The following is a 27,538-nucleotide window of genomic DNA, read 5'->3' as shown; positions in this document are numbered from 1 at the left end:
CCTTGGGAAAGTTAGTGGCCTCAGGGCTTCTCTGTTCTCTGACACTTTTGAAATATCCATCCTCAAGCATATTAATATCAGAGCTGTGTAAAATCAAGTCTTCAAAAGAGAAATAAATGGCATAAAGAGCTATAAATAGGAAAAGGATATTCCAGAATCAACATCTTCTTAAACAGTTTTTCTCCTTTTGTGGTAAAGTTATATATTTAAAATGTAAAGTATTTGCCTACTGGGCACCTAATCCAGGCTTTTTTTTCCCCCTTCTTCTATGAAAAAGGTCTGCAGAAGGAAAGGTGAAAAAGGGAATGCAATATTGAACAAAAAGGAGCAGGAGAAGGGAAGGGAGCAAAAGCAGGGAATGGTGCTGCACTAATAAGAACATTTCCAATATTAGAATGATATACGGAGCTAATAAACAGAAGGAATATGCAGTTAAAGAGGTGAAAGGAAGCCATATAGGGAATGAGGCAAAAGAAAAAGATTCAGAAGGTAAGAGCAGGTTAATTGCAGACATTCTTTGAGGACAGTAGTCATTTACCAGTTTCATATATTTTTGTTGTTGTTAATGTTATAGTAGTGTCTGTTAAAATACCAACGTAGCCATGGTATTTACTTTACAGTGTGTATGAAACAGTGTCATCGTGTCTACATAGTTTTCAGCCGTCCTTTCTAATCAGAGGACTTTCAGCACAGTTTTCAAGTAGCTCTTGGACAGATATACTGATTTTTAATGATTTTACAATTTTTAGCATTTTATAGCATATTTTTATAAAGAGGGGTTTCTCCTTTCTTCATCCCTTCCCCACACAGACTTTGTCTCCTGTGTACAGCTGTGGAGGAGACACCCATTGTGGACACCTCAGCTGGGTGTTGAAGCAGGCAAAAACCCCGTTGAGGACAGAAGGGCAGTAGCTACAGCCTTCATTGCTCTGGGGATTTTATCCACCTTCATCTAGGAGGCAGTGACCTTCCAAGGTGTTCAGCTGCAGATGTTTCATTTGTTTTATCTCCAAGCTAGGGCTAGTTTTTGTTTAAGCTCTGGCTTTTTGCTCTTGGTCCCCACAGAGTTTTAGCATAGATAAACTATGCTGTTTGCTTTATCTAAGGCTTGGGCAGCTCTTGGTAGGATGTGGGGCTGTCTAAGTCTTGTCAAGGACCATGTCTTTCATGGTGTCCACACTTTGCTCAAGTCGGGGCTGTGGCTCAGAGTCCCACCACCCACTTTGGGGGCAGTTCTGTGTATTTTTGCTCAAGTGTCAGAACAGTTGGTACCCAGAGGTATAGCAGTTTGATGCCGCTTAAAGTGAAACAAACCATTCTAATTTCTGATGCTGCTTGCAGGTAACTTCCACAGCAGAGCTGCAAAGGTCTCTGCTTTCAGTGCTGAGCATGAGATGCACATTGCATTGATAGTCTATGCTGGAGACTTCCTGGGGCATCATCTCTCCATCCCTGGCATTTCAGGGTGGGGCATCCCATCTCTCTACCCATCTTTCTTCTCCTGGCCCTATTGCAAAGTGGCAGGGGAGTGTACCCTGTCTGGCCCATCAGCTAGAGCAGGACATGCTCCTGTGGCCTCTTTTTGGGATACACTGAGTGAAGGATGGGGTGAAGGGAGGGCTTGCCAAGCAGGTGCACTGACCTCATAGGAGTCCCATAAATGAATATGGCTCATAAATTTCCCTCTTCAAATAATCCAGCTCCTGAGACAGGGTGAGACATCTTGATTTAGACCTGCTTGAAATTTGCTGAGCTGGTTTGCCCTCCCGTGCTTTCGGTTTGCTTGTTTCTTTCTCTGTCTCTCTGTATATAGATATATTCTCACACACATACACACATGCACACACACACACTCCGCTGCTCTCTTTATATATACCTGTTATTTTGATGCTAGTGTACTGTAGCACTCATGTCTGTGTGCTTTCCCAGGCCGTTCATTGTGCTGCCTCCCCTGATGGAATGGATACGGGTTGCTGTGGCTCACGCAGGGCACCGTCGCAGTTTCTCGGTGGACAGCGATGACGTACGGCAGGCAGCGAGGCTCTTACTGCCGGGAGTTGACTGCGAACCTCGACAGTTAAAGTAAGTCCACACAAAAAAATCAGCTGCTTTGTGCAAAACGTGTCTCTAGTCACAGCGAGCAGGCAGGCAGAGGGCTCTGTTTCTGCCTTGAGAGGTGCATGGATGCTCGGGCTCGTCGCCGTGTGCGTTGCAAAAATCGGCTCCTGGTATTTATTTGCTCACATCCGTGGATAAGCTGGTTGCATGGTAATGGGTGTCTGAATATCTCACAGCTGGATCGAGCCCTTAATCTGCTCCTCAGAGCTCAGACGGGGTTTGGTTGGGGTTTTTTTCCTCTTACTCTTAGGTTCTGCTTGCTAATGAGGGGCTGAAATCTTCTGCTAATTGTCTGCTTCACGTTGTTTTGCTATAAAATACTGAACTGTAATTGGCAGGGCTGCAGATATTTTCCAGGGCTTTGTTTTCAGCATTAATGCTTAAAGGGCACATTTAAACTTATAGGTAAGACCACCTCTTGCAGTAGAATCGTATTTTTCATGCGAATGTCAGTTCAAATTAGTTGTAAATGTCAGCCTAGATAATTCGACTTTTTCGTGTATCAGTTGTGACCTTTTGGTTTTCTAATGAAGTCTTAAAGTATTTATTGCCAGGGTATGCTTTTAGTGTCTGTTTTGCCTTATTATTATGTACATGTATAAAAGCATGATCTAGGGCTGTTCTGGAGTCAAGAATGTATTTGTGTTTGATTTTCGTAAGGAAAGGAATTCTGCATCTGCCAAAGCAGAAATTACTCCCTGCTATTGCTTCACAAATTTGAACATAAACCTCAGTTTGCAGCAGTCTTGCCTCTTCGTACAGCAGTAGGTGCATTCTTCCCTGCAACACAGAAAGCAGAGGGATGATCTACATGATTAGCTGTGACAACCTGCATCAGAGCAGCTGCTTCTGTTGACTCTGGCCTTAACCAGAGAGTAGAATACTTTACTTGGAGATTTGCATAGGCTTTTTATAGTCACAGCTATTCAATATCTAATTGAAGAAATGTATTGAATTTCAAAAGGGAAATCTTGAGCGTTTCACATTTCAAATCTTTGCTGTAATTGCTTCCCTTCGGTATGACCATCTTGGCCCTCATTTCCAGAAGTGCGGCGTTCTGTGTCCCTACTGAAATGTCAGGACTTTAGAGATACTTACTTTCTGAAGACCCAGCACTTGGTTTTGAAAGGGCACAATTAATTTAATAGCTCTTCCAGTACTTAGGTAGGATTGCAAGTAAGGCAATAATGTTTCTACTCTATATCCTCTATCTTAAAAATTAAGGTGGATAAAGTGAAATAACTAGTGGTTAAAAAGGCACAGGATGTTATTCTTAAAGTTATATTTTGTCTGTGTGTATATAAATATATATATAAAATGCCATATATATACACATTTATACATTTTATATATATATATAAAATGACATCAGTGGTTAGACAATTTTCCAGGGGTTTCGGAGTAATTTGAAGTTGGGGAGAGCTGTGTTACGCTGCAGAAAAATTTATTAATTATGAGGAACAAATCAGCACTTAATTTAAAAGTTGTCATCAGGAATTCATCTCATAAAGAACAGAAGTGTTGTCCTGCTTGTCTTGCAAGTGGGAATGAGACTGAAGAGCGCTGTCTGGGATTAATCAGGTGGGAATGAAAAGAGAAATCATTACAGAGACAAACTGGATTTTAGAGACCAGACTTTGCAGTGTACTCTTATTTGGTTGCAGGGTCCTGATTCACCCATGGATGTCCCAGAGTGACAGTCCCACTCTGCTGTGCTGGCAGAGGACTGCAAATGAGTGTCTCCATACTTCAGGTTTTACTTTAAGGTCTGTGCCTACTGCCACTGTACTGCAGCAGGTTCTTTGGATAGCTGCACAGAAGACCCTGTCTGCCTGTAATCCTGAGATCAAAGGAAGGGCCAGGCTTTTCTGGAGAGTAATGTGAGGCATCAGGACGTCAGTTTGAAACATTGAAGCTTGTAATTTTTTATTTGCATTCTGTGCAGACCCACAGCACTTCTCATTTCTACTAAGCCAAGCGCCAACTTTTAATGCTTCCCCATTATGGAGGGAGTGTTTCCAACTATCAGCTCCTCAACAATCATTAATTCCGTAAATGCAAACACTGGGATGGGGAGAAAAACACAACTTTGGAGGGAATGGCTTTTCAAATAAGCTGTGTGATGGATGACAGCTGGAGGATTTGAAATGCAGTTAGCTTGATATATTTTGTGACTTTTATAGAAACGGCTTAATAAGTAGAACCTTGAAATTGGTTCAATTTAGGCTTTTCTTAGCAGTTGTCTTCAGTCCCTAAAATATAAGAGAGCACAACACAAAAGTTCCCGTGGTCCCATGTGATACTGCATCATTCCATGGGGTTGATTCACAACCTGTCATTGCAAACGCATAAAGCAAGACCAGCTTCTACGCTGGAAAAACACGCATCCAGGGGGAGGGAGAGATTGGCAGGATCTCAAAGGCTATGAAGCTGAGAATCAGTTCAGATAAAAGCCAAATGTTCAGTTTCTTATCTGAACTACAGCATGGAGGTCTCCCAGCAGATTCTCCCAGCACAATCACATACTCCAGCAGTGAGGTTCCCAATATGTGGCTTCGTAAATTACCTCTGCTTTCTTCCTGCCTTTCATTCCAATACTTCCTCTTTGTCTCCACTTTTCTGATCCTCTTTAAAAAACCCATTGCCTTAATTTCTTGCAACGTTTTCATCTCCTGAAAGAGAAGCCACTCTTGCTCTGGGTAGAGGAGAGAAGCTGTGATCAGTCAAGAACTGCCTGTCTCCTTCCTGGTCTGTTTTCATTTTACAGCAGCAGACGTGCCAGAAAGTTTCTTCCCTTTCCCTAGCCTTGGGACTTGAGCAGGGATATAAGTGTTCATTTTCCCCCAGGAGTGGAAGCTTTAGACAGTTCAGTTGTCTCACCTTTTGCAAGGAGGCAGGTTTCACAGGTGGATTGACTTCTGGATGCACAGCAGGTAGCTGAGATGGAAGCCCAAGTTGTGTCCAAAATATTCTTTGTCACAATGAGAGGTCAGACTTCAATAAAGCCTAACCTGTACCTAGGGCCATGTAGGGCCACCTGAGGCAGCTCAATGTAATCAGTAGGGAATTGTGTGTGAGGTAGCTTTCTGTGGGCATAAATCTGTTGAAGGTGGGTGCTCTGCTCCCTGAGCTAGACCTTTTATTAATGAAGGCATCAGGGATGAAGGCAGTTTGTTGCCAAAAAGGGGCATGGTAATAAAAACTGTGTTAACTTGCCCTTCTGCTGTAATAAGATAGTGTCACTTCTTAGTCTGCACTAGGTCTGGTTGGCTGCAAACAAATATCTGGTTTTGGCTGCTCCTCATTATTGCATCTGCAAGGGGTACCTTCCTTATCTATGTACAAGAAGCTCTTTGCATGTTTTTCCTTCCCTCACTCTGGGGAGTGTCCCTAATATGTTAGACATGTGGTGGAGAGGATTGCTGATGGATGACTATATCTGGGGACTGGAGGTTCATGGCAGAGAAGCTTAGCAAAGGAGGAGCATCCTGTATTATTCAGCACAAAAAAGTGTTGCCATGCTTTTAATCAGGGTCAGCGCCTGCACTTCTGGTTGTGATTTATCATGGCAATCTTGAAAGATGTAAAGATGCTGGAACAAACTGGCCGGAGAGAGGTGGTAATGTCTTTCAAAGAACTGTTACGTGGTCACTTCTCCACCTGGCTGGATAAAGGGCTATTTTCTGTCCAGTCAGAGATCAAAAGAAGGATATAGTCTAGCATGTGTGTGTGTATGTGTGCATGTATATGTGCATTCTGATATCCAGAAGCAGCAAAAAAGTGAATAAAAGTTCGCAGTATTGGAGAAGTGAGTGCAATTCCACCCTACAAAGGGCAATTCCCATGTGTTATTTGAAGTACTTTCTTCTACCCTCTTCATTGCCTCAGACTTCTTTGATTCCAAGTCATCCCCTGTCTGGTTTCACTGGAAATCTGCTTTTTCCAGATATTTCTGGGTCTGGCAAGGAGCCCCTTGCCCCTGAGAAGGGCTCTGTGCTCTGCTGAAGGGAATCAGGTGGGCAGCATTTTCAGTCCTGGTACTTACAGTGATGCAGGAGGAGGTAGTGCAGGAGATCCTGGCTTGCACTGTCTAAGACTGGGTGTTCTGGCTCCTGAACCCAGAACATCCCAGCTGGACATTTGATCCCCATCTTGGCTGCAGAAGGAATGACCTGCAGGGTTGCTGACCTAGCCCACATCAAGGGGCCTTCCTGTCATCTGGATGAAGAGGAATATCGCATGTGTCCTCATGGCACCAAGATCCTCTAGAAGCATTGCCCACAAGGCTGGGCATTTTTTTGCAGCCATTGGGGTATTTGGAAGCCCTCTCATGCTCATTAGTCCTCTGTCCCCTTGCCCAGCAGGCTGCAGAGCTCCTGGCTGAAATTTGGAAGTGAAGCATTTTAGTCCTTTTGAGGAATGGTTTCTTTTTATCATAGAATCAACCAGGTTGGAAGAGACCTTCAAGATCATCAAGCCCAACCTATACCACAGCACTGCCAAGTCCACTGCTAAACCATGTCACTGAGGGCTTCATCTGCACAGTGTTTGAACTCTTCCAGGGACTGTGGTTCCACCACTTCCTTGGGAAGCCTGTTCCAATGCCTGACCACCCTTTTGGTGAAGAAATTTTTCTTGCCTCTTCTCATATTGACATAACTCGCAGAGACCCCTCAGGCTCTGATGGCACCATAAGAAGCATTGCAGTCACTTGTTTGCAGTCTGTGTTGTTGGGGGGATGCTGGAGGACAGAGCTAGGCAGCAGGGTTTGCATGCCAACCCCACTGGTGCAATCAGAGAGCCCCCCGTTACGTTCCACTCCAGTTTAGTTGGAGATCGCAGCATCACTGCTGGTCAAGGCAGAGCTGGTAAGAGCAGGAGCTGGCACAACCAGGGCTTGTGCCTGTGCACAGATCCCCTTTAATCACTTGCTCATACACCTCAGAAGCATTTCAGAGTTACGGCTGGCATGCAAAGGTGGAATTTGTATCAGTAAGTGCTGGCCTTGAGGCACATGTGAGAGTTGTGCATCAGTGCCAACAGAGGCCATCACCCAAGCACTTAGAATGTATACTTTGCCTCTGGTTTGGGGAGGAAAATCCTGTGGGGGAAAGGAAAAATAAATACTAGCAATAAGGTTATGAAAATGGAAAAACATTAATCAAAAGGAGAGCAAATTATGCAGCTTAATGCATTCAAATTGGGGTGACCAGATAACCTCTATCCCAGCAATGACAAAGCTGCCTCACAAAATCAGAGGGTCAAAGGGAATTATTTTTAACAAAGCCCGCAATGGTGCCTTAACTCTAAGGATTAATAATAGTAATGCCCAACATTCGAAAAGAATGAAAAACAATGGGAGGAAAATTCCAGGCTGTTAGTGCAAGGCTTTTGAATGTTTTTTCAAGCAAAGACTGATTAAAGGCATGCTGTTGAAGGAAAAGTGGGGTAAAATGTGACACAGATTTTCTAAAGATAGCTCTTGCCAGACTAATCTAATAACTTTCTGATAAAATGACTGATTTCCTACCAAAATGAAATTCAGTAGATACAATCTATTTGGACGTGAGTGAACAATTTGATGCATTCCATGCAGGGAGTTAACTGGAACAGGTTGCCCAGAGAGGTGGTGGCTGCACCATCCCTGGAGACATTCAAGGCCAGGCTGGATGTGGTTCTGGGCATCCTGATCTAGTTGAAGGTGTCCCTGCTCATTGCAGCAGGGTTTGGACTAGATGGACTTTGAAGGTCCCTTCCAACCCAGACCATTCTGTGATTGTAAGACAGAGAAGATGTGCGTTAGTAAAGAATTGGAAAGTGAGAAGGGACTGGATTCAAGAGATGTGGCAAGGGCTGGGTTGCTGTTATAGGGTTACAAACAGAGGTCTTCAGCTCTCACTCACTTTTATGAATTGGTCTGTTTTAATTTTCAGAAAGGGTTTTGGCACAAATCTTAGCAGTGTGCTCATGAAGTTAAAATTTGCTGATGCCACAATGTTAAGAGGCATTGTCCTAACAGAGGAAGTTTGGGAAATCATCCAGGAAAAAGTGGATGACCTTGAGGACTGGGACACAAGAGGTGGGATGAAATGCAGTTTTCCACAAATGGAAGACAAACATTTGGAGATTAATTAGAATAATACACATTGCAGTGTATATGTAACATACACGCTATTTACGCAGTATAATATATACTTATATATATATTGAGAGCTGAGTATTGGAAAGGTGGTGGTAAAGACTGTAAAGCAGTGTTTCATCTCAGAATGATTGTAAACCACAAAAGTGGATTTTTCCTTAGCCTTGAAAAAAAGCAAATGCATTTTAAAGATGTATGGGGAGAGGTATTTCCAGGAGAAGCAGGAAAATATTGGTGCCTCTGTACATGAAAGTGGCAGGAAGTGATATGGAATCTCAAATCCTGTGCTTGGGTCAAGCAAATATTCACATTGGAGCAGTTAGAGAGAAATAGGCTGGGGTGATTGAGTTTTGACAAAATGATCTCATGGAGGAAGACTAGAAGAAAAAGGCTTATTCAGCAGGGCTAAGTAGGTGCTGAGGAAACACGTGACTCCTCTGCAGAAATACATCAGGGGTAAACACCACAGAAGGAAAAATACACTATTTAAAGGGCAGCATGGACACAAGAATATGTGAATATTAACAGGTCATGAGTAAGTTAAAACTGAAATTGTAGAGGGATCCAAGCCTTGTTGCAGTATAGGACTACATTCACTAACTCTCCAGTCCCATGTGCTCCTGCAGCCGCTGTTTTGTCACAGCCTCACCCAGGGCTCCGAGTTGCATTTACAGCTCTGATCCAGAAAGATCTCTGGGCAAAGACAGGATCTGAATGCCTTTGAAAATCTGTCTTTAATTGAAAATCAGTTCTCATTTCCAATTAGCCTTGGCCTGATAATACCTAAGTCTGCTTTTCTGTCTTGGACCATCCCTCTTAATGAAGGCTCTCTAGGAAAATAAGATTATCAGCCTCAAGAGTGAAGCTTATTTAACATGAGGGCATCCTTGGCTCATTTTAGAGTGTTTTCTTAAGACTGTGGAAAAGGAAAAATACAGCAACGTAAAGGGAAGATCTGTTATTTTGTTCTTTCAGAGCAGTCTATACCATTTGCTGTGTCATCTTAATACTGTACCACACATATGCAATTCTAACTTGAAAGAGGAAGAGTTGCATTTAATGTTTTATTTATGGAAATCCTGTGCTTGTACTAGAGCATGAAAATGTAAATAGAGATTTGAAAGCAGAAAAATATTTCCACTGCTCTTTGCTCTCTCTTAAAATGCATGGGGTAAGGGGCTGAATTTCTGGACAGGGAGAGTGAGTAGAAAATTGCTAAGAGAGTCTGCTATTTCATCAGATATAGCCACTTTTAAGTAGGGACAGTTGGTGTTTGCCTGGCTCCTTGAATGTCCTTCCACAAATTTTCACTAATCCTTTAACACCAGCCATGGCTATTGCTGTAATTAGACACAAAAATGCCAAACCAGCGAGTGGTAGCAAACAAGCTACTTGACAAAATCCAGCAGTCCCTTAAGGCAGATGGTGCCAGTGGATGAAGGAGATTTTATTACTTAAAAGGTAGAGTACGGGTTTCCTGAGGTGAATCTCAACCTCTCCTGCCAAGTGCCTGCTTGAAGACAACAGCATAAAAACAAATTATTAAGGGGAGGACCTTGTCCTCATGTTCTCCTTCACTTTTAGGGCAGAACAAATTTGCACTTTTACAGGCTTTAGGATCCAGCTTTCTTGGGCTTTTCTCATTGTGAGCAAGTTCATTAGTGTTTCACGTGTTCTGTCTCTATACACATTCCTGAATATAATAATCAGGATGCAGAGAACATCTCATCTTCCACTCATTAGTGAAGACTTGTGCTACCTATTTATATGAAAGACAAATCTGTACCCAAATCTTCCTATTTGCTGTGTTCATAATCTGAAATCATATTCAATTTTGATCATGGTTTCTGGCCTGTATACATGGGATGTAATATTAAGAGCTCTGAAATATGTACTTAGGTCTTGATTTGATAGTCATGTCACTTTTTTAATGAATTTTCCAGTATCAATAGCCAATCCATTTTCAGGAGTTTCACAAGAATTAGAGGTTGGCTAATAAATAGCAGGAGTACTTTTATTTTCTTGTCTTAATTTGGCACCTGATTAAAGTAAATGGAAATATTTTATGTCTGCATTGGAAGGTAGTGCTCTTCATCACTTTGATCAACATGTTTGTGCTTAATGTTTCCCTCTCTCCAGAACTGAAAATGCAAATAATTGTCTCAGTATAGTATTTACATTGCAGTCCCATTAATATCAGCATTATAGTCCCTTTTAAAGCACCATATTGGAAAAAAAGAGTGCTCACAAATTTAAACCTAATCATCTGCCGCTCCTGCTATTGCCTTTTGTGCCTGTAGTCTCACTGAAGAGCCGCAGGCAAGGAGCAGGACCCTTTTGTGCTACAGGCCGTGCATACCCAGATCAAAACCGTGATCTCTGACCCCAAGAAGTTCAGCATTGCAAATGCATGTATATTGCTGGCTAAAATATGACTCTTTCCAGACTTCAAACCAGCTGAACTATAATTTCTGTCTCAAGACCTCATTCAGATTTAGGACAGACACAGGCTGAATAAACTCTATAGAGCTAAAAAGATGGACTTCATTAATAGATTATCATTCTCTTAATTGAAAGGCCTGGTGATCAAGTCCCAGGTGGACAAACAAGACTTCAGTGCTTGGCTATCAGGAGGACGATCTGTTCATTTCAGTGGAGGGAAATGGTTATCCTGCCCCTCATCACAGTCTGCACTCCATTTCTTTTAAATCAACTATTAGCATGCTATAGCTTAGAACATGATTAAGATGTTCCTTTGTCTTTTTTTCTTAACATTTACAGAGCATTGCCTTTTCTTTCTTTTTTTAATTGTCCGCTATTGATTACAGCCGTAATCCACCCCAAAGAACAAATAATTAAAAAGCTATGCAATAAGAGAACTGCTGTGTCTACCAATTACGATAGAAACACTTTGCCTTTGAATCATCCATTTTCCCAAATGTATTCAATCCACGACCAACTCATTAAAGATCCGCACAGATTCTTAGCCAGTCTAAATGAAAATGAAAAAAAAAAAAAAACAAACCTAAAACTAAAACCAAAAAGCCAAAACCAATCCAACAAAATCAAACTCTTGCACTTAAACAGTTGCTATAGAAGTGCTGCATTGTGTTTTCACAATGTGAGTTCAGGAAAAGATAAAAATAATTTGCTGTACTGCTAGGATCCATTATAAAGGAAGATTATCTTTGACTCCTTTCAGAGGTTTGAGTATTTCAGGATATGACAGAGTGTCATCATGGTCACCATGCAGCATTTGACAGTGACCGTTTGCAAATAATTAATGTTACCATGGCATTCCCCATATAAAGCCATAGTAAAGTTAATTATGTGCAGTGGCAACACTGTAATGATCTTGAAGATGACTGCCGTAGAAGCAATATCTGTGAGGAATTGAAAGTGGGCTCAGAGAAAATTGTTTTGCATTGTAAGTTGAAAAATATGGCCACAGCTTTGCTACAAATATACAATCAGGAACAATTTCACCAGTTTCTAATTTTCCTTTTATTTACAAAGGCAATTGTTTGCTTGATTCAAGGTAGGGAGGGACCAGTTAGGGAGTTTACAGCTGTGTGATTGAACCCCTGAATTAGAAGGGGGTTTGCTGTTGAGTACAAGGACCGTGATCAGTGTTTGTTATTAATTCAGGTATATTACTTCTTAATTGTGGGAGTGGGAGCATGTATACAGGATGGTGGTGCCAAGGAGCCTGACAAGCCCCACAGGTTGCTAAATAGGGAAAAGCAGAGTGAGCTCAGTCTTTTGAGATAAGATATCAGCCTCAAGGATGCCTGTCAGTCCTATCTTTGTCACTGCACCACCTCTGGGAACCTCAGAGTTAGCCTCACCCAGCCAGCACCTGGGATGGTGATGTCCTGCCATCCTGAGACTCTCTCAGGAGAGAAGAGAGGGAGAAGAACACTGGCAGCTCATAGTCTTCTGTTCCTCCTTCCTGCCAGCTGTCCCTGCCCCTTTGACGAAAAACACCTTTTCTGCAGCATGAGGTCTTGGGGAAAGGATGACCCATGTTAATGCTGGCAGTGGCAGAATCTGGCAGCTAACCAAGGTGGCCTTGGAGGGGACACTGCACCGTCGGGCTGGTGTCAGCCTCCTGTGTGCTTGGAAAGATCACGAAAGGCTTTTTGGCAAAAGGGCCGTGAACTGGCTCTGCAGCTGGGGAGGTTTCCAGCTCTGTTTGTGCTTACACTGGCTTCCCTTGCTTTGCAGGCACAGTTTCCTAACTCTAAAAAGTGACCCTACACATTTATCTGACTTCACTGTTCCTCATCAACCTGATTTTTCAAGCTTCTTCGTATCTCTTTCCCACCTCTTTATAGCTTGTCAGTATATTTGTTGCAGTCCAAAGATAAGAAGTCTTGAGTGAATCAAGCCTGGGCACCTATTCCCTTTTTTCTGTCTTGCGTCCTTTAATGTTTGTGATTCTGGATAGTGTCTTTAATGGAGCAGCATCCCCATATACAGTGTACTATGGAGCAGAGGCACTCTGTTCCTTTTGGAATCAACATTATGCAGTTAATGGTATGAAAGAGGACTTTAAAACAAATGCAGTGCTGTGGTCGCTTAGGGTTGATTTTTTGATGGATTTGGGGGCTGGGTTTTTTGATTTTTCAGTTTTCATTTTGAAATGGCACTGCTCAGGCTGTCTGCTGTACTGTCTTCCCAGTTGGCTTTTTCCAGTGTTAAAAGTGACGCTGTGTTCTCCTATTCTGTACTTGTAGTTCCTGATCATTTTTGATCTGTCTCTACACTGCTTTTAATCTGTACATGTTAAATCTCTTTTTCCTTAACTCATTCATCTCTGTCTTTTCAAGACGTTATGCTTTCTCTTCTGTTCCTTTCCCTTGCGTCATCCTCTTGTTTTATTAAACTCCACAGTTTGATCACTATCCATTTTATTAGTCAACATATGACAGCGGTGGCAATGATCATGTCAAATTTTGCCGTATAGTTTCCTTTTCTTTGTCTCATAAATCAGGGCTGTAGCTCATTCATGGCGGTTCCTTTGTGGGGTACAAAAAGACAGTGGGACACTGGAAGCGGTACTAAGTTGTAGTTTCTTGCTTTGTGGTATTTGGTCTACATGACATTTCCTTAGTGCTGGCATCCTACCAGCTGTGCAACCCAGGTACTCTTCTGCATCCATGTTACTATTGCAGAGTTTGTACATCTGTAGCATCCTGGAGCCCTTGGACCAAAACACTCCCCCCCACTGATTGAGGAGTACTGATTTGCCGATACCCAGTATCAGCAGTAATTAATGAGTCCCCTTCCTTGGCTATAGTAAGCAGGTGGACTGATATGCTTTTAGGGGATCAGGGGCAACTCATGGCTGAGTGACTTCTGGAGAACTGTGTGATTTCTGAACTTGTGCCAGAGTAGTGATCTGGGCAGCCCATATAGGATAAGTGAGATTGGTCCTTGTTCCTCCTTCCTCCCTTGTGTGGGTGTGCAACCCAGGTCAAAATCTGGCTTCTTTTAAAGAGGAGATCATCAACTATCATTTTGCATGTACCGAGCTGGGCTTGACGTCAGTGAAAGCTCTGTCTCTTTCTGCCAGCTCTGAGTTTGACCCATTTTACTCAGAGCGTATGTTATATACCTAGGTACAAATGATGAAGCAGTGACTTCACATAGGCAGTGATTCATAGTAGCAGACACCTCTGCAGTCCTCAGAGGATGTCTGGATCTTTCCATAGCTGCATTTTGCTGAGAACCCACCTTGTTTTCAGCCCAGAGTCATCTGGAAACGGCCAGCTACAGCTGGGAGGACCAGACTCTCTGGCTGTCCACCCAAAACCCCCACCACCTAACTTCTGAGCATGCTTTATCTTTGCCATACGTGTAAGGAGGGCACAGATGATCTCTGGCATCACATGCTATGGGGGTAACAAGTACCAAATGTTGCTGTAGCTCTTGTGTCAGAAATGTGCCATACGGTGCGAATGCGTTAAGCCGCAATTGTTCCCGTGGATCTTGGTGTTGAGCTCAGCCCTGCATGTCTGTGCTGGTTTTGCTTTTTCCTTAAACCCGCTCAGAACCTACTCCAGAAACCTTGCTGTGCATTGCTTTCTTCATCTCTGTTGTAGGCATATTACTGCTGCAAAATTTGTTATTGCTGTTACAGTGTTTTCATTGTGACCGAGTGCTGTGCATTAATCTTGCAGCATACTGTTGTGATGAAGCACCATCCTTGTTCCCTTGAGTAACGACAGTCCAAGCACACCTTGTTTGCATTCTTAGGACAACAAGTTTTTAGCAGTCAAAACGCAAACCGAGCACATAGAATGAACATCATCATGTATCTGTTGTCTTCCAGACTTGCCGTGGCCCAGCACAGCAGAGAGCAAGCTTGAGCTCAGATAACCAGTTTCTGTACTAAGTCCTGCAGAAGCTTTGATCAAAATACTTTGTATTTTCCATCTCCCTTTCCTTCCGCTGTTGAAAGAGGAAGAGTGGTAGCTATTACTACATACCACTGCTTCTATATAAACAGCATATGTGTTCCATACTGCTGTTAAATATTAAGCAGCGTTATATATTTTATAAAGCTCTGATAAAGAACTTTGAAGAAAAAATCTAAATTACAATGATGTGCTGTTTATATTTTTCTTTTCGTTTGCTGTATTTTTTTACATATGAAACAGAAAACAAATATTTGCTGTATTTTTATGTCTCTCACTTTTGATCTTTACTTTGTTTTCCATTCATAAGTAGCTCCTTGTTTTCTGACCTAACATTTTTGGAGAGTGAAAGTGATATTTTTCTAAACAGTTCTTTATCTAAGTTCACACCAAAACCACTGGATTTGGACTCCAAACTCTGCCTCAGACACTCCTCAGCGTGAAAGTAGAGCAAATCTGTCTTTTAATAAGATGATGCCGAGCTGGATAAACTTCAGATTTGAATTTCTGAGATTCACATCTTGGCTAAATAACTCTAAGCCCTTCTTCCATTTGAAATGGATGTCTTGAGCAGTTTACAGTTTGGAAATCTTTTGCATAAGACCTTAATAGAATGACATCTCATCTGTTAGACACAGCCAGCAAGGATTTGTGGTGTTTTGCCACCATTACCTGGCATGATTGCCTTCTCCTTGACTGCATGATACGCTGATCTACAGTATATCATGGGCAGGGGAACTGGACCAGATGACCTCCAGAGGTCCCTTCCAACCTCAGCCAGTCTGGGATTCTGCACATTGCACGTTCTGCTCCAAAAAGGCTTCCCTGTTACTGGGGCTGTGCTGATAAAATCCTTGAAAATGTTTGAAGTGACATTATTTTCTCTCTGTTGTATTGTCAATGATTATACACCCATTTGATGTAAGTTCAAAGCTTACCGAAGCCACTGAAACTTTTCAGGGATCAGGGAGACTGGATCTTTCTGCCGTGCAGAAAGAAAACTTGCAGTGAGAATTGGATGTGCGTTGCTTAAACAGGGAAACAGAATAAAGTGAAAGCTGTGCCTTTTTTCCCCATTTTTTTTTTTATAATGTGTAACTTGTCCCATGAAAGATAGACCAAGGGCAATCTCCATTAGCTTGCATTAGCATTTCCCATTCATCACTTCTCTGGAACATACAGGTCAAAGGAGAATGTATTTGTTCATGACCTACATCCTTCATACACAGGGCAAAGTATTATTTTCCTGGGGACAGTGAGGTCTGTCCTTTGACTGTCCTCTGAGGGAGTTTATTTCTCACATCCACAGAATCGACGACTGTTTTTGTGCATCTCGGAAACTGGATGCAGTTGCCACTGAAGCGAAGTTCAAGCAGGACCTGGGTTTCCGGATGCTCAACTGTGGCCGAACGGATCTGGTTAAACAAGCCATATCCTTGCTGGGGCCGGATGGGATTAACAGCATGAGTGAACAGGTAACGAGATAGAAATTTAAAGAACCAACTTTGAAATGCAAGAGTTTTGTCTGCTTATCACAGAAAATGAGCCCCAGCTTTCAGCTAAACATAAACAGGACCTTAGGGCTTTCTCTGCATTACTTTGCATTGAGTTAAAGCACTGCCAGGTGAAAATCTACACTAAGTTGAACAGTTTTGAATTGCATTGATGTTTTGGTGGTACTGAGGTAACTCAGCATGAAGGCGGATGCATCCCCTGAAATCTTAGCAGTGAACTGAGTTGAGGGAAGCCGGAAGATCCCAAGAGAGCTTAGTGTTCTGAATACTGAAAGCTGCTTCAGGGCCACGAACAGTGGTGTAGGGCAGGGCTTTTGAGGTGAAGACATCTTGCCACTGAACACTGAAATTGTGTTCTGCAATGCATTTCATGTGCACCACCGAACCCCCAGCAGGAAACGATTAATTGCTGGCAGTCTTTAATTGCACTCAGCCCAGTTTGAACTGACCTTCCAGATATGAAAGTGTCTCTGTTGCTCATTGTGGTCAACATGTACCAATTGAGAAGCCCAGAGTTTTCTGGAGTTACTCCTCCATTGAGGCGGTGGTTGTGGCTGGGGATTAGCCTGCCTCTGCAGCTACCTACCAGCAGCAGTCTGTTGGACTGTGATACTCATTGGGGTGGTTCCCCCTTCCCAGAGGGAAGTGGCGGCCATGGATACTACTGTTCCCTTTTGAAACAGAGCCCTCTGAATTTTCTGATGCCCCTGATGGAAGTGTCACTGCATATTCTTATATGTGAGCATCCTCTTTGGCAGGAGGCAGGTGGCTGCTGCCCCTGAAGTGGTTGCTTGGGTCTGGAGCTGGAGTCTTAGTAGGTTTAGGTCTTCTGAAATGAATGCTACAGGAATGTGAGTTATGTTGCTGTTCAGTAGCTTTAGTCTGAGTCAATATTATGGATTTGTTCAAGAAAAGCTTTAGAAAAGGGAAGTACCCACCAAAAAAAAAAACCCAAAACCCAAACCAGACTGTTCATTCCAAAGTTCATACGTTATACTTTTAAAAATTATTATTACTTTAAGTTAGTCTGAACCTGGAAACTTCACACCATATTTCCTCTTTCCTCCAGACGGAAAACTGGGAACACTCTGGCTTGATTCATCAAAGTACCTAATCATATGCTTAACACTGAACACATGCTTACATCCTGTTTGAGTGAAAGTTAAGCCTGTGCTTAGACATCTCACATCTTGTAGGATCTCACATCTTGCAGGACAGAGCCCTAAGTGATACAAGGCTAAAAGAGAAAGGGGGATTTTTTATTTTGCCAAAAGCTAAATGCTATTGTGTTGATCGTACACGTAGTTACTGCTTTGTGTATACATCGAACACTAATGATGGGCTCATTAAAAATCCATTCCTCCCACGTGCAAAGAGAGTGGGGCTGAATGATGCTGTAGCACAAGGCTGAGCTGCAGAGCAAGGCTGGGGATGCTGGCAGAGGCAGATGCAGCACAGATAGCAGTGCAAGGGAAAGGGAGGTTAGAAACCTCATTAACTCCTTAAAACCCTGACACTGCAGCATGACACTCTGGGCCCTTTTTAAGTCCTTCAGCTTCATCAGGGCCAAAATACCCCTCTGTGGTCCCCAGGCAGACCCTTTGCTCTGGGTATTACTGCGGGGCTCTTTGCCACGGCTTTCCACGTGCTGCATCTTGGGGGGGGGTGGCCCAGCGCAGGGCTTTCAAATACTTCTCTTCAGATCTGATTAGACCCCTTATGCTAAACACTTGATTTAATTATGCAGTGACGCCACTTAGAGAAATTGAAAGAACAGCTGAAGGAACGTGTATTTAATTTTAAGCTGCCATCCCGTCCCTATGTTTCAAGGCCCAAACACTATTTTTTGTAATTCTCATGGTTCCTGTAGCGTTTATTGACTGCCAAAGGAAATGTTTTGCCACTGACTATAGCTGAAGCAGTTTCAAATTCTCTTTGCAAGTAACTTGAAGTCACTAAAGAACTCTCCTTGCCTGGGGTGAGCTTGTTTCTTCTTAATAATAGCATGAGGCCCTAAACGCCTGTTCCCTTATTCTGTATGTATCTCCATAAGTACACGGCAGATTTGATCCTATGAAATGCTCAGTCTGTTGCAGGGGGGATGAAGTACCTTACAAGGACAAACCTTAATTAACATTTTCTCTAGAAGAGCAGCCCTTCCATACATAAGCACCCACAACCTTTATCTCTGCATGCAATCAGAAAAATGGGGTAGTTCAGCAAAAACAGTGGTGCTGGGCTCTTGCTAAGAAGACCTCTGTGTTGTGGTGCTGTGTCTGGCCATTCTGGGCACCTCCAGTTTCTCTGGAAAACACTTAATGGCAGCACTCAGGTTGAGCAGCAGACAGGCTATCATCTAACAGCAAATTTACCAGGAGAGCTCGAGGTAGGCTATAATGCATCAGAGGTAGCTGCGTGCTGTGGTAGATCTACTGCAAAACAACTGGTAGCTGTTGATTAACACCCCCTGACTGTATTTAATAAGCAGCTTTTTCTGTTATAATTTACAGTAGATTTAATGTTTTTTTTTCTCCTGGTTTTCTCTGGACTCATTACCACAGCCACAGTAATACTTACCTTAAGGGAGAAATGGTGATCAGCCATAGCAGGTATTTCAGATTAATACAAATTGCATTGTGGTGGTTCTGTAGCAAAGGGTCACTTAATCTGCTTTTTCTCCAAACAGGGCCATGCTTTCCTGGAACCCACAACTTGCAACAGTGCTGTCTGGCATTTCAGTTAAAATTAAGTCCTTGTTTGCTAGGGAGTGCTATACAAAGCCTTTACATTTCTAGCTCCTTAACTGTATCCACTCCAAAAAGCTGTGCCCAAATTCAACCTATCTTAAGAGGAGCTTGGGATGTTTTTAAAGGGTCTTTCAGCAATTAAGAAGATGTATTTTATGAAACTGTTATTATAGAAAACTGAATAGAATTATTGTCTTTTTAAATACCAGTGGAAATTTGGTTGCTTTGATAAAAACATTTCTCCGCTGGGGCCCCAAAGGCAGAGATGTTCAGTTTATTATACAAAGATGGAGGTGAGGCTGACAAGCCCTAGTTTCACTCACCATGTTGAGGATGCTGAGAATAACCTGAAAAAAAACCAACAACCCAAAGCCAGTCAACATGACAACAAAAATGGAGATTTTACAAAAATGGTTACCATGGTCTGAGGGGCATGTCTGTAATAGAGGTAATGGCTTTTGTTAAATGTGTGCTGTTAGTCTTGATTATATATACTTAAATAATTGTTTAAAAAAATCAAAGAGAGTCTTGTGTTAAAATTGTCAATTCCTTTGTTTTTCAACTCCAACAAATGACTAGGGCATGACTCCACTGATGTATGCTTGTGTCAGGGGTGATGAGGCTATGGTGCAGATGCTGCTAGATGCTGGAGCAGATCTGAATGCTGAGGTGAGGACTTTTGTTGGTTGTATCTTTATTCTGTTATTTGTTTGCATCTTAAACTAACCCCTGAAACCATACTGGAGGGAAAATCCCAAAAATTAAAAAGAAATGTGTCTTACCCTGGACAGCACCACTTGAAATGAATAGTGAAATCAAACTGCATTAGATTAACATTGGGATTCACTGCACAGAAGGGGTCAAGTCATCGTACATGTCCCACAGGTAATATTGATTTAGTTGTGTTTGTGCACTGGAAACGAATGCAGGCATTAGCACTAGCACAGAGCACGGCTCTAATGATATTGGAAGGACTCCCTGAATCTCAGCTGAATAAAAATGAAGAGGGTAAAAGAAATACCCATCTGATAATCTGCCAAAGCTTGAGCATTTCTGCACACTGGGATGTTCCAGCTAAGCATCCCCAGCGCACAAGCTCAATGTAGGTCCCACTGCTTTGTCCAACAAAGTGCCTCAGGCTAAAAACTGTTGGATGAGGAGTTTGAAGCTTCCAGAATATCAGCGTCTCTTTGATGAATGCACATCACAAACTTACACAATCTGTCCACTTACACAATCTCTTGATTGTGGTCCAGCTCTGTGCAGTGCAGGTATGTACATTTTTAAAGAGCCATTTGAATATCCGCAGAAGAATTATTTATTTGTTAATGACTCCAGTTTCAATTTGTTGAGGTCATGAGTGAATTAAGCTGTCTGCTTCACTTATCTGTGTTCCATCTGTTCTGTTTGGACTTGAATGAGCTGATAAATCGTAGTCACTGCTTTCAGCCAGGCGTTTTGCACTTCTGAAAAATCTAATTTAAAAGTAGAAATGGATGTCACCTGTAAGAGACTGATAGTCATTACTATCTGATTGCTGTTTGGTGGCTTATGTGAAATCAGCTGATGATTTCAGTTCCCCAAATTCAAGCACACCACCCTCAAGAGCTGGCAATAATTGAAAACTTGAATCCCTGTTAGCACTCTCGATAGGCATGCCAGAGACTGGATGGGCCTGGAGACTGATCTCTCCTTTAACCCTGTCTGTGGCTCAGAGGTGAGTGGCATTATTTGGTTCCTAGGACAAGTTTCCATTAGGAACAGTTCTCCCAACTGCTCCAGTAATCTTCCAGACTTGAAACAAATGCAAATTTAAACAGTTTTGTCTTCCTGAAACTGCTGACATCTGAGAGAACAGCTCCAGTGACGAATGTGAACCTCCCTGATTCATTTCTGTAGAGTGTTTGCTCTGAAATCAAATGAAAACACTTTGGGACAAGAACTGTGAATAATTATGGTGTGCAATTATAAGATGATTTGTGCACACCACAACCAACTGTGCAAATTGGGCAATTATGGGGAAAAAAAAGGCAAATCAACCACGAACAAAAATAAATACTCTGTCAGGTGCCTGCATCATTTTCCCCTTTCACTTTGCAAATCAGTGATATATATATATGTTTCCAAAAGTAGCCTCAAATGCTGGGTGCCTCCCTTTCTGATTGCCCATCTTTAGCAAAAAATGGACTCATTTCCAGATGTGCTGAGATGCTGCAGTTTGCTCTGGAGTCAGTGGGACCTGTAGCTGCTCAGCAAATCTCAATGGAGGCCTTAAAAGCCTGGTCAACAGCAGGTCTTTTGCAAGCACCCTGTCAACTGGAAGGAGCTCTAACCCAAAAAAAGGAGCAAAGGAGTTAAAATGACTTAATTTTCTTTGCCGCTTTCCATGGGCTGCCCTGAACGGTGGTGGGAATCTGTGCTTGAGGAGGAGCTGGAATGCATTTGCTAAACCCTGATCCTGCCCATCCTCACCCTCTGCTGCTCTTGCTCCCCAGGCTAAACCCCAAGGCCCGAGCTGCTCAGTCTTCTTCCTTCTGAACAAACCCAGACCTAAAGAAGCCTTTCTCAGAGGCCAGCACTCTTCTGTTGCACTTTGAGCTTTCTCTTTGGCAAATCTCTGCGATAACACCCAGGTGCTAGTGCAGATCTGCTCCTGGCAAAATGCAGGATCTGCACGGGCTATTCAGATTTTGCCCTCATCCCTGTCCTTGGGACTGAGGGCCTGGTTGTGTGCTTCTAGCAAAACACTGCATGTGGTGCTTGGAAATGTGATTTGCTAATGCAACCGAGCATTTAATAACTGCTCCTGCTCCCCTACGTGGATAAACGTGCTTCAGATGAGGTGGTGAAAGCATAGCTGGCTGATGAAACAGAGATGGTGCATCTTTTACTCTGATTTTAGTCCTTCTCTGAAGATGAATAATAAGGTGTTGAATTTTAGTGTCACACTCCATCTGAGTGTACAGCCTTGGACTGCAAACCTTCATTAGATTTTACCATCACTGTGGACCTCATCAATATTAATACCCCCATCTTTAAGACAGGGAAACTGAAGCAAAGAGTGGTTATTTGTCTTCCCCGATGTCTACATTAGATGCATCAGGCACTAAGGCGTAGAAAATGGAAGGAGCGATTTGAAAAATACCATTTTGTTTTCCAAGGATGTAGTTTGCATCTCTTTTATCTGTCACCACTCTGCTCTTTTAACTCAACTCAGACGGGAGAAGACAGTAAAAGGAGCGTTCTTAAAACTTTTCTGAAGTGCCACTCTGCCCCGTCACTTCTCAGCTGTCTTTTTTCCTCTGGTAACAGAGGAGGAGCCCAGAAGCACGCCTGTGAACTCTAGGGTAGGGTTTGCGATGTGTCATTCATGATGGCACTGACAAAGTGATAGTGATTTATGTGGAAGGAATTTCTTTGGGCCTGGAGCAATCCCAAGACCCAGGGCTGTTGATACACGGCCTGGAGAAGTCAGTGGGAGCGGTCCTGAGCTGTAAGTGTCCTGATCCATCCCTGCTTCCCCAGTGTGTGCTGTTGTAACCAGCTGTGGATGTTTTTGACCTTGTGCAAAAGAATCCGGTGGCCAGTGGTTTAGATGGAGCTACAGTAGTTGGTAAAAAGACTTCATTTGGTATGAACTCTATTCAAGCTGTCAAATCAGCGCAGATTTAATATTGAGAAAATTTCTGCAGGAAAAAAAATGAAGCCAATAATTTTATAAAGCACCTTTCCCAGGTTTTCTTTCTCACTCCCTCACATGCCTGGCTTTCAGGCAGGTTGAATTTTATTACGTATAGCTCTTTAAAAAAAAAAATAACTTTAATTTGTTTGTAGGTTGTCAGTACTGCTCATAAATACCCATCCGTCCACCCTGAGACCCGCCATTGGACAGCTCTGACATTTGCTGTGTTGCATGGACATATTCCTGTAGTTCAGGTATTATTGTATTTCCCTACCTGCATCTCATTCTTTTGTTTCTCCTTTTCAGTTCTAATTACATCCATCTCAAACCAGTATCCTTTTGTCATACTTATATTGGTTACTTCTGCTTCTTCTAGAGTGTACTGATATATAATAGACCTATTATATTGCAAATAGTGTTCAAACCTTAACCAATATGAGGTTTAAATAGGACGATTTTAAAGCAAAGTTGCACCAAAAAAAGTCTGACAACTCCTTGTGCTCCTTCCTGACCACTTGTTTTATATGTTTGTTTATTCATTCATTGCACTTTCTTACACTATAATGTTCTAGCAAATACAAAACCACTACCTTGGTGGGGAAGAGGTTGGACAACAGCCCTTGTGCTGCTCCAAATGGGGAGAATCACTCACTCTCCTTACCCCATCAAGGTGTCACGTGGGATATGCTGGTTCTGTGCTTTGGCATCTTGAAAGTTGAAAAGGTTTATTCTTCAAAACAGCTGTGTCTGTGGCACACTTAATGAAGCACCAAAACTGTGAAGGTCTCAAGACAGAAATGGCCAAGACAGGGCTGGAGCACAGGCTCCATCCTGCTCAACTTGGCCGCTTTTGTTTTCAGCATTGTTGTTATGTATGTGCAAGTGTCCCTGATGGAGATCACAACTTTTGGACTGATTGCTGCAATTGATTCTTAAGAATTGCCTTTCTTTTGGCCATGACTATATATAAAGATGGAGAAAATTGAAATCCAACCCATTTTAGGATGGTGCTGGGCTTCTAGAAGACCATGAAGGAAGGATGCTTGTTGGGTTAATTTTCAGTACTTCCATCTTCTATGCATCACTTCCTAACACTGACCTTACCCCATTTCCCATTCAGAAACACTGGGTTACACTTTTTTGGCTCCGAAGTTGGACACTACTGCTCCTGGTGTCTGGCAGCATAAAGTGAGCGAAAAAAGGAATGAATTTTCCTGTGTGAAACAATGGGCAGAATTTGCATGTCACTTGTCTCCATCATATCTGGTTTGCAGATAACAAGAAGCATTAGACTCTCATTCGTCACTGTTCATGAATTCTGAAGACTGTGATACCCCCAGTTGCTCTAAACAGTGAATTTTCTTTCTAGCTGTTGCTGGATGCTGGAGCAAAAGTAGAAGGTTCCTTGGAGCATGGAGAAGAAAATTACTCTGAAACTCCTTTACAGTTGGCAGCAGCTGCTGGTAAGGACTTTCTCCTTCCACTGTAATAATTTCTTCAGTCAGGATCTGTGATTTAGGTGAATAAACGCTGGACTGTAAAAGAAGTAAAACTGAATCTCTTGACTTGCAGGAAATTTTGAACTGGTCAGTTTGCTGTTGGAGCGAGGAGCTGACCCCATGATAGGAACAATGTACAGGAACGGCATTTCCATGACTCCACAAGGTGACATGAACTCTTTCAGTCAGGCTGCTGCACATGGACACAGGTAGAGTGGGAACAAGTCTAGTGGCATCCTTCAAGTGCTTTTTTTTTTGCCTGGACATCCGGTTTGAGCAGATGGGTGCAAGTTCTGCATGAACAATTGAACATGCCACCAACTGAGCAGAGATGTAAGGCTTTTTGGTAGCATGTGATTTTAACCAGTTGGTGGTACAAGCTGCTTTTTGCTATCTGGTTGAAACAAAAGAGGAAGGGCAGTCCTCACGCTGTGTTGCAATGCAATGGTTGTTAAATGGCAGCTGATGTGATGACTGAAAGGAATGCCAAGAGCATTCCTTCTGAATTTCTTGATATATTTCTCAGGTTTGAGCGAATCATGTCTGTACTGCTGCAGCCCTAATTTTTGTTGAATACAGTTTCTGCATCTGTGTTTACTGTAAAGTCCTGTATGTCTTAATGTTGTATGTATGCTGTAAATCTAAAAGAAGAGGCAATGAAATGAGCACCTGGCATGCATGATCTTGCAACACTCAGGAGTTGACTGCAGTGTAATGGATTAGTATTATGATCTTCACGTTCCTACTTTTCTGATTGTAGCCATCCAGAGGAACATAGATACAGGTTAGAGACAGTACCTACCGTCTGTTTGCTTAGAGATGAGCTGCCAGTCTAACAACTTGCTAATGGCGTGTCAGGGTGGGTTTGCACAACATTGCCCATCTGGAGCCTGTGGGGGATCCCTGGGACAGAGAGGACAGTTTGGTTACTGGAGCCTCACATTCAGCTGGCATGAGTGGGAGCCATGTGCCTGGGGAGGACCTGGGGCTCTCCTCAGCTTGGCTGCCAGCTGTGCCTGTCACAGGCCCTGGCTCTTATGTTCCTGTGTGTACAGTGCTCACACACACTCCCTCCTCCTTCCCTTTCTGCCCTAAATTTGTCTGGGATGTGCCAGGCTTTGCTGCCACCCCATGCTGGGGGATGAGCAGCTGAAGGGAGGACATTGGACTACAAGCAAAGTGGGATGGGGCCCAGCCTGGTTTCTTTTCTCACAGCTGTGAAACCGAGTGACTCTGTTGAGATTGATGAGGTTAAACTGGTACAAACCTAAGGGCGCCAAGTCTCTGAGTTTGGGCTTTGCTATTTGATGGCACTTGACTTTGCAGAGTGGTCTCAGATGTGCTCTAACCTGCCCTGACTGGCCTCGTTCAATGTCTAGTTGCTCCAGCTTTCCCAGACCGCTTTGTGTGTTAATCGAGTGGTGGTGCTTTCAGTAGCTCCAGGCAGCTCCTTTCTCAAGTGGCCTCCATGGTGGAAGTCCTGAGAGCTTGTCCAGAGGCACCTCAGCCTTCCCTGACTGTGGGAAGAAGTCTTGAGTCACATTTAGCTCATGGGTCTCTGTTCCCATGAGATGATGCCACTTGTGCAACATCTGTATGGTTCCTGTCACAACAGCAGACGTGGCCCAGGCAGTGCAGGTGGGCTAGCAGGAGCTGTGCTTGTCTCTAGTCTGCTCTCAGCTGATTCTGCCATTAACTGGAGTAATATCCTGGATAGGTGTTCTAACTTGCCATGTTGCAGCAAGTATGCTGGGCACAACAAAAGCCTAGCCACTGACTATGCTCTCCTGCCTTCTCCTTCCCTCTCTCCTGTCTGTCATGCTGTGATTGACAGGAACGTCTTTCGCAAGCTGCTTGCTCAGCCAGAGAAGGAGAAGAGCGATATTCTGTCACTGGAGGAGATCCTGGCTGAGGGGACCGACTTACCCGACTCAGCAGCAGCTCCGCTCTGCGCCAGCCGCAACAGCAAGGCCAAGCTGAAAGCCCTGAAGGAGGCCATGTACCACAGCGCCGAGCACGGCTACGTGGATGTGACCATTGACATACGGAGTATAGGTCAGTCCCAGCACCCTTTCTCCTCTCCCTCAAGGAAAGGATCGCTGAAAGAAATGCATCTATTGATCGGCTGTTGCTTAAACCGACCATGGTTTCACCTTCCTCAGCTCTTGTGGAAGCAGGTGATGGGGGATCCGGCAGGTGCCCAGCCCACTTCAGCTCCACAGCATGCCCCATTCAGGGGCTATTGGCACATTTCTGCAGGACAGAGTGTTTTCTACTAGCAGCCATCTTCACTGCTGCATGGCAGAGCATTAGATAAGGCTCTGAGGCAGTGTTTGTCTCAGGGGTTAGGCCATCTCTAACAGCTCCTCTTTCATACTCTGCTGTAAGGAATTAAAACGTCTTTATTTCCTGGGGTTTGTGAGCCTCTGAGGGTATGGGCAGGGAACTGACTTCTTCTTGTGCCAACTCTGCCAAAGCAGGGCTTGAACATCATACCAGCCTGCTGGGAATTGCTTCTGCCTGTGGGGAGGGTGGTTGGGTAGCATGGAGGGGAATTGGTCTGGACTATACCTACCATCTCCATCAATCTGCATTCAGAGAGACCCATGTGCCTGGCATGCCTCTGTCTGGTGCGGTGCTCCAGCTCTGGGGATGTGTGGCGTGGGGCAGTGTGTAGCAGTCTGAGGAGTGGCTCGCCAGGTGGGCTAAGCAGGCAAACCTTGGTGATGAATGGGAGGAGAGCAACAGGGCTGCTCTCCGGGCACTGGACATTCACTGAAATGGAAGGAAAAACCTTTTTCAGCCAAACAAGAGGCTTGCGTTTCCTCCCGCTTCGTTCTGCAAGAGCAGAAACTAGGTCACATCCAGCCTAATGCCTGCAGAGGTACATTAGCTCCATGTGCTTTCTCGCTCACTGCATGGGAGCAGTTCCCTTTAAGTTCCTGGAGAGTGGTTCTGCCACAACAAACTACTTGAAAAGGCTGATCTGCTGAACTTGCCCACTGCTGTTTAGGGAAAATTGTAATGATCAGGAGAGGACATGGAGTAGCACTAAAGAAAGTTTTAATCTGGAGACCACCAGTCTGCATCCAGGTGGGTAGTGGCCAAAATTGGGGTTTTTTTACCATTTAATGGCTCTCCAGGGCTGCATTTGAACAAATGAGCTAGTGTAAATCTACTTTCCAAAAGGCTTTCGCATCACAGAGCACCACAGCAATTACCACAAATTGGCAGTCTCAGCAGAGACGCTGAAGGCTAGATGAGCAGAGAGACCACAGTCTTCTCCTAGCATTTGGAGGAAAGCCTCTGTGCAATAGTTCTGGGATGCCCTGATAACCACCAGCCTTCTCAATCAGGGAAAAAATAGGAATTTGATTTCTAGGGTTATTTGGCAGCTTTTGCTTAAAATCCTAGCAT

The 27,538-nt window shown here is 43.4% G+C and overlaps 1 protein-coding gene across 2 annotated transcripts in view; it reads left to right on the top strand.

The window, feature by feature from the left end:
• ABTB3 (ankyrin repeat and BTB domain containing 3) overlaps window positions 1-27,538 on the top strand; it is a 171,780-nt gene that overhangs the window by 121,427 nt on the left and 22,815 nt on the right. For both annotated transcript variants that reach the window (XM_065679529.1, XM_065679538.1), the window contains exons 4-10: window positions 1,930-2,082; window positions 15,989-16,154; window positions 19,520-19,609; window positions 22,775-22,876; window positions 23,992-24,085; window positions 24,195-24,330; window positions 25,956-26,176. In XM_065679529.1, coding sequence (XP_065535601.1) covers window positions 1,930-2,082; window positions 15,989-16,154; window positions 19,520-19,609; window positions 22,775-22,876; window positions 23,992-24,085; window positions 24,195-24,330; window positions 25,956-26,176 — 962 coding nt within the window. The remainder of the gene's footprint in view (window positions 1-1,929; window positions 2,083-15,988; window positions 16,155-19,519; window positions 19,610-22,774; window positions 22,877-23,991; window positions 24,086-24,194; window positions 24,331-25,955; window positions 26,177-27,538) is intronic.

This window comes from Lathamus discolor, chromosome 1, assembly GCF_037157495.1.
Source record: "Lathamus discolor isolate bLatDis1 chromosome 1, bLatDis1.hap1, whole genome shotgun sequence".
Classification (NCBI taxonomy): Eukaryota; Metazoa; Chordata; class Aves; order Psittaciformes; family Psittacidae; genus Lathamus; species Lathamus discolor.
This window is presented reverse-complemented; position numbering and strand designations above follow the sequence as displayed.